At 30.1% G+C, this 8082-nt stretch overlaps 1 protein-coding gene across 1 annotated transcript; it reads right to left on the bottom strand.

Moving 5' to 3' along the window:
- Positions 1-5294: 5294 nt before the first annotated feature.
- On the bottom strand, positions 5295-7500 carry LOC125823363 (zinc finger BED domain-containing protein RICESLEEPER 2-like). Its single transcript, XM_049502748.1, has 4 exons — positions 7197-7500; positions 6928-7077; positions 5891-6783; positions 5295-5453 (listed from the first exon to the last, which is right to left on the bottom strand). Exons 1-4 carry the CDS (start codon positions 7498-7500, stop codon positions 5295-5297), a joined length of 1506 nt encoding a protein of 501 aa, XP_049358705.1.
- Between the last annotated feature and the right edge of the window lie 582 nt (positions 7501-8082).

Below are 8082 nucleotides of genomic sequence, written 5' to 3'. Positions count from 1 at the left end.
TACTCGTAAAGTCAATAACACAAGCTCTCAACATATCTTCCAAAGTTTAAATAGTATGCTCCGCTTACTCATCAGTTTGACGATGAAACGTCATACTAAGCTTGACACGAGTACCACGACCCTTTTGGAAAGACTTCCAAAATTGAGAAGTAAATTGGGTACCACGATCGGAGATAATGTATAGGGGCACTACATGCAACCTAACCATTTCTTTTAGATACAATAATTTTCCACTAAATAAGAAACCTTGACAGGAATGAAATGAATCGATTTTGTCATACAATCAACAATAACCATAATCGAATCATGTTGTCACATGGTGTAGGGTAAATGAACAAAAAAGTTCATGTTCAAATCTTCTCACTTCCAAGTAGGAATGTTAATATCTTGGGACAAACCTCTTGGCTTTTGATGCTAATCTCTCACTTGTTGACAATTAGGAAACATAACCATAAATCCCGCTATATCCTTCTTCATCTCATTCCACCAATAGACCTCCCGCAAGTCACGGTACATCTTGGTGGCTCCCGAGTGAATTAAAATGTACATATTTAAATTTTCAATCAGTATTATACCTTTTTTGGGAGGGCTGAAATCTTTAGTTGTTATTTTTTTTTTCGTTTTTCTAATATTGCAAAAATAGCGTTATTATCATTTTAATACATTCTGCAAAATACTATGTAATATATAAAATAATAATATATAAAAGTAAAATAAAATATAAAATTTATTATATATATATATAGGGATATTATAGTTTTTAGAAAAATTATTTTTGTTTTTGCTTCTGCTTTTTTTAAGAAGCAGATATCTTTAGCTTCTTCCCAACAATAGAAAAATTGTTTCTGCTTCCATTTAGAAGCATTTTTACTGATTTGATAAACACTTTATTTTAAAATAGAAATGTTTTTTTCCTCAAAACAAGTGTTTCTGGCCTCCCAACAACAATGACAAATAGGCTCTAATATTCTCTTAAAGGATCATGTGACTTGAAGAAAATGTTATTGAAAGGAAAAATTACACTAAAATGGTCCAAACTAGACCTGTCATTTGCTGATTAGATAAGAAATTGGGAACATTAAGGGGTCGTTTGGTTACTGTATAAGAGACATCTTATTCATGTATAAAAAGTTGCATTAGCTTTGCTGTGTTTGGTAGAAGTTTTGTATTAGGTATAAAAGTCAACATAACTTATACCATGTTTGGTTCGTAAGAATTTAAATGTTGTATAAAAGTTATTCATATATTAATTTATACGGTGTTTGGTTGCATTTTTTGTAGTCCTACATAATTAATACCAACATAACTTATGAGGGAATTTATGTATAAAGTTATGCAGGGTAGAAGGTGGAATAAATTATGTGGGTATTAGTTATACATGTATTAAAATGATAAATTACATATTTACCCTATTAATTTATTTTATTTTTTTTAATTGAAAACTTTACTGTTTCCTATATACGTTTGTTGTTTTTATTTCTTTTTATATATAGATCATTTTCATTTCTTTTAATTTATATTATATTTTTTAATTAGAAACTTTATTGTTTTCCTATCTACGTTTGTTGTTTTTATTTCTTTTTATATATAGACTATTTTCATTTTTTTATATATTTACCATTTTAATTTATTTATGCAAATATAAATATTTTTTTAATATTAGAGATTTGATTGTATATTTTTTGACGGTACATATGCTAATCAAATATTAGCATTATGCTGGAGTTGTTCTATCAGTTTAGGATTTTTTTGTTTCCAAATTAGATTATTTTTCAGTTTAGTTGTTTTTGTTTTGTCTATTTTGTTGACCGACTTGGTCACTCTTGGACCTTGTTTGGACACATTTTTATTTGATGAATAAATGGACATGGTCCAATGTTGATTAAAATAAAATAAAAATATTAGCATTGTATATTATTCAATATATTCCACATTTTATTAGGATGTATTATTATTTTGTAAATAATATATATTAATAATTTACTACAAGTTTAATATAATAGTTAATAATTTATGTATTGAAATCTCTACATAACTAAATAATACCTACATAACTAATATCCACATAGCTAATACCCGCATAATTAAATCCTGCATAACTAATACCTGCATAACTAAACCCTACATAATTAATACCTGCATAACTAAACCATGCATAACTAATATCTACATAACTAAACCCTGTATAACTAATACCTGCATAACTCTAACCAGTAACCAAGCGGCCCCTAAGGGTGTGTTTGGTATTAAGGAAAACATTTTTCAATTTTCTCACATTTGGTTGTGTTAAATGTGTTGAAAAATATTTTCTAAATAAACTCATCCTCCTCAAATTAAAGGAAAATGTCTTCCCTTCAAAACTTAAGGAAAACATTTTTCAAAACTCTCCACCAACTTCAAATTACAATTTTTTTTCCTTACCCCACCTCATACTCCGATCCTATCCATTAAAACAAATTTTAAAAAATAAAATTTTTTTTGAAAAAATCAATTTATTTTGTTCCTACCTCGGCCCCCTACCCCCAATCCAGCCCCTCCCCCCAACCAATAAAAAAAACAAATTAAAATTTTATTTTTGAAAAATAAATCAAATTTCAAAATTTTTGATTTTTTTTATATCCCCATCCAACCCCTGACTATCCCTACCCCGTCCCCCACACAAAAAAATTGTAAGTTTTCATTCTCTTTAACCTACACCAACCCAATCCCCCTACCAACCAACCCCGCCACCCCAAAAAAAATACTCCCTCCGTCACATTTTATGTGAGGAAGTTTGACTCGGCATGGAGTTTAATAAAGAAAGGAAGACCTTTAAAACTTGTGGTCTAAAATGAATGATAGAAATTTGTGTGGTTATAAATCATTTCATTAAAGGTAAAATAGACGTTTTATAGTTAAAGTGTTACTTAATATAGAAATGTGTCATTCGTTTTGGGATTGACTAAAAAGGAAAGTAAGTATAAATTGAGACAAAGGGAGTCATATAAATTGAGACAAAGGGAGTAAAAAAAAGTTAAAGTTTGTTTTTAAAAAATATTTTTTATTTTTATTTTTTTTACCCCGCCCTCCCCCACCCCCCCCCCCAAAAAAATTAAGTTTATTTTTAAAAAATATTTTCAATTTCAAATATTTGTGTTTACCCCCACCCCAAAAAAAATCAAAATTTGCTTTTAAAATATATTTTCAATTTTTTTTACCCCACTCAGCCCTACCCTCGACCCCCCCCCCCCTAAAAATACTTTCAATTCCAAATTTCGAGTGTCGAAGTCAAAATCCAAATTGATGGATCGTGTTCAAGTTCAGGTGTCGGGGTTAGGTTCGGGGTCAGATCTCCCATCCCAATTCAAATGTTCTCGCGTCGAAAGTTGGGGTCAAGTCCTGGTCAGATCTCAGGGTCAGATTTCAGATCTGTCGCCAGAGTTGTGTTCTAGTTCGTGTGTCGGGGTCACGTCCTAAATCCAATATTGTGGTCGGTTTTCGAGTCAAAATTTATTTTCTACTCTCTAGCAAAAATAAAAGATATTTTCTCAAAAATATTTTTCATTCATAAACCAAACATTAAATAATATTTTTCAGAAAATATTTTCTATTCACCAGCCAAACATAAAATAAGTCAGAAATCTACTTGTTTTCCATGAAAACATTTTCTTATAAAACATTTTCCTTCATACCAAACACGCCCTAAAGCACGAAATCGAATCCTCATCAACAAGATGAAAGTTTAGATAAATTAATCAACTAACTTATTAAAGATTTCCTGCAATTTATTATACTTCTAATTATATTTTCTTTAAAAGAAAGAATGCATAAATATGATATCTATTAAGAAATTATTTACCATTTATAGTAATAATAATTTTATTATTTGGACATTCATAATCTATTTATAATATGGTTTTAATACATATCACAGAGAATAATTTATAAAATACATATGATACAAGTTTTATTGATGAATAATACATTTATCACACATTTTAATACACTTATAATAACATTGTGTCAATTTCTTACCAAACAAGCATAATATATTTTAAAACACTTACAATACATTTATATTACATTATTATTCACTTTTAATACATAGTACAATTTTATCATAGTATTACTATATATTGCTATAAATTGTAGTAAATAAAAAGTATCACTAAAATCATAAATATTTATCAAAATGTACTCACCCAAATAATTTTTCCTTTCTTTAAATTTTGTTTTTTCCTTCTAGATTTTGTCGTTCTTAGGGTGTGTTTGGTATGAAGGAAAACATTGCTTTTCAATTTTCTCATGTTTGGTTGGGTTGAATGTTTTCCAAATCAACTCATTTTTCTCAAATTTAAGGAAAATGACTTCCCTTCAAAAATTGAGGAAAACATTTTCCAAAACTTTCCTCCAACCTCATATTACAATTTATTTTGTTGAAAAGATCAATTTTTTTGTTAAAAAATAAATTTAAAACTTATTTTTTAAAAAAAATTTCAACTTGAATTTTTTTATTTTTTTTTACCCCACCCTTAGAGCTATCAAAATGGGCTGGCCCAACCCAACCCTAACGGGCTAGGGAGTTAAATGGGCTAGGACGGACTGGCCCTTTTAATTAAAGGGTCGATAAAATAGCAGCCCAACCCAGCCCTAAGCGGGCCACGGGTTGGGACGGGTTGCCCTTCAACCAAAATATGAACAATATTGCACTCTTAGAAAGAGTATCGAACGTTGACGTCTATGAACACGACATTAATACATACAAAAATTCATTTATAAATCACACACTTCGGTGAATACTTACAAAAATACATAATAGCCAACGTAAGATTTAGCAGATAAATGTTGATCATTCCACCATTCCTCCCACAAAAAACTAGCTGGTTTAAAAGATTTCCAGCAACACAAGGCAGCCCAAATACTTAACAAATCTAAATTGCTAATTATTACATGACCCATTAATCAAAGTTTCACGACTCCGCTACCACTTGTACCATAGATCACATTTGAATCAACTTGTGATATTGTTTCCTTAAGAAGTTCATCTTCATCTACAATTCACCATACAAGATGTTAGTTAGATATTCATTAACAAATACTTTCAGAAAAAGAGTGATATATTAATAGATTAGATAGAAAAATATTACCCTCATTAGGTTGAGTAAATCCATGCAACCAAATTCTGGTAGTGACAAGAGTTTGAACATTTTCATGATAGATAGAATTTCTATATTTGGTAGCAACACGACCACCTATACTAAATGCCGATTCAGATGCTACGGTGGTAATTGAAACACTGAGGACATCTCGTGCCATTACCGAAAGATCAGGATATTTTTTTCATTATCCTTCCAATACTTAATAACATCCATCTCATGAAAAGTCTGATAATCTAGCTTTTTTTCCTCCAAATAAAGGTCCAATTCTGACTTTCCAGCAATGCAAACTGATGTACCCTCAAACTCTTTAAATTCCTATTAATTTGAAACATGAAATATACTAACGATAAGAAGACGAACCCCATCATAGCAAGTAAAAAAGTAAACTGATTTTAACTTCAAATAAAATAGAGAAAAGTATCTCTAAACTGACTTTAACTTCAAATAAAATAGTGAAAGGTAACTCTACACTGATTTTAACTTTAAATAAAATAGTGAAAGGTAACTCTAAACTGATTTTAACTTCAAATAAAATAGTGAAAGGTAACTCATAACTGATTTTAACTTCAAATAAAATAGTGAAAGGTAACTCATTTTTATCTAACTACACACTAAATAGAACTACAAAAACCATCAAGTAAACAAAATTAGTTCTAAAATGTGCAAGTGCTTTTAATCACAACCCATCGAGAATAAAAGTGTTTTTAAGAAAAGATACATAATGATTTAGAGATAAAAAATTAGATACTTACCGCAAACAAAGTAGACTTCTTTTGTTTGGATTGACTTCCTTCTTCAATTGGTTTGGACCAAGTAGTAGGAGCAGTTGCCCCTATTTGATTATTTGCATATTGTTCATAGAGCTTGTATAATTTTAACTTTATAGTTGTAGCCTGCGCTTTTGCCAAAGAATAGTTCACCTTTGAGAAACAATATTCTAAAAGTTGCATCTTGAAGCGAAGATCCAAAATTGCTCCAAATGTGAGTACCAAACTATATCTATTCCAATATTTCTGAAACTTATTGAACATTCTTATAGCCATTTCCATAATAACTTCATCTAAATTACTTGAATTCTCCTTCAGCAAGCATTCAATTTTCCAAACTTGCATAAAGTACAAATTGAAAGTTGGATAACTTGAACCAAAAATTAAGGTTGCTATTTCATAAAAAGGCACCAAGAATCCAAATATTTTTTCTGCCCTTCTCCAATGATCAGATGTAGGACAACTTGAGTAATTTCTATCAATTAACTGTAGATTAGAAAAAGCTTTTTCATATTGTAGTGCACTCTCAAGCATCAAATATGTTGAGTTCCATCTAGTTGTCACATCCAAACATAAACCCAAATTTGTATTAATTCCAACTTGCTTAACACATTGCTCAAACTTTCTCATTCTACCATCTGATCCTTTAACATACTTCACACTTTCTCTAATTCTAAACAAGACATCATTAGTTGTTTTTAAACCTTCTTGGACAATCAAATTTAGAATATGAGCAGAACAACGTACATGAAAGAACTCACCATCACATAACAAACTCTTTTGCAAACCAAGATGACCTTTTAAAATAGTTTGCATGCTATCATTGTTAGTGGCATTATCTAAAGTGATAGAGAACACCTTCCTATCGATTCCCCACTCTTTCAAACAATCATATATAGTTGTAGCCAATTCAACTCCAGTATGAGGACGAATCATAAGGCAAAAGTTCAAAATTTTATTTACTACCTTTCAATTATCATCAATATATTGAGCAATTAAACAAAGATATCCTTCAAAAGTACCTGCTGTCCAGCAATCAGAAGTTAAGCAAACTCGATTAGGAATCTTTGCCAACACTTGTTTTAATTTTTCTCTCTCTCTGAAATACACTTTTTGGACATCCACAACAGAAGTGTTCCTTGATGGCATTACCAATTCTAGATTTACATAATCTGCCCAAGCTCTAATTTTTTATATTCAACAAAAGAATACGGCAGATCATGCTCAATAATAGCTTCAACAAACTTTTCACGGGAAATCAATTGATCGATCTTTCTCGACTGTATGTTACCTTGCTGATCCATATGCATTTGACCCAAATCAGAGAACTTAACCTTTTTACATTTAATTAAATGACCTTTCAAATGTGATGTTTCATAGTTCTTACCATTAGGTCCAGGAGTAGAACCAACCCTATATGGTTCCTTACAACCTCTGCATATTGCTTTTTCCACTCCATTTTTATCTCTACTAATCTTCTTGAAATACCTCCAAACAGATGATTTTAACTGCCTCAATTTCTTCTGTGGAGATTCTTTAGATTCATTCACCCCTACACTAGTTTCATGTGCACTACATTCATCATCATCCCCCATTGATTTCTCTGTATGCGTTAAATATGTCAAAAGTTAGTTTCAGACTTCAAAATGAACATATAGAGAAACTAACTTTTCTGATTACTCATTAGGAAAACACAACTAATACACATGATATCATACACTACGAAAATAATTAAGAAAAATATGTTATATATGAAACTATCACAAAAGATGAACATGATTAAGAGTTAAGACGAAGTTCAACTCATTTTGGAGAAGAAACAAATCGAAAAAATGATAGATTCATACTTGTATGATTGTATTCATGTATCAATCATCAATACCGATCTGGAAACTGAACTTCGAATGAACTTGAAAACTCTAATACTTCAAAACCCTAATGTCATGCCTAAAATGAAAGAGAAAGTTGCTAAGCTAAAAGACAAAGAGAATATATATGGTTATTTACTTATAATAAAATGAATCAAAAGTCAAAACCCTAATAAAGTAATGGGCTTGGCCAATTAAAAATAATTTGTGGGCTCATGGCCTAAAATGTAAAAGACTTGCAAAAGACTTGATTTTTTATTTTTCAAAATATTTATTGATAAAATCTTTACAAATAAAACACTACTAAAA

Source organism: Solanum verrucosum, unplaced genomic scaffold (assembly GCF_900185275.1).
Source record: "Solanum verrucosum unplaced genomic scaffold, falcon-dt-bn FXZP01000095.1, whole genome shotgun sequence".
In the NCBI taxonomy this organism is placed as follows: domain Eukaryota; kingdom Viridiplantae; phylum Streptophyta; class Magnoliopsida; order Solanales; family Solanaceae; genus Solanum; species Solanum verrucosum.
The sequence above is the reverse complement of the archived record's forward strand: the minus strand, read 5'-3'. Positions and strand labels throughout refer to the sequence as shown.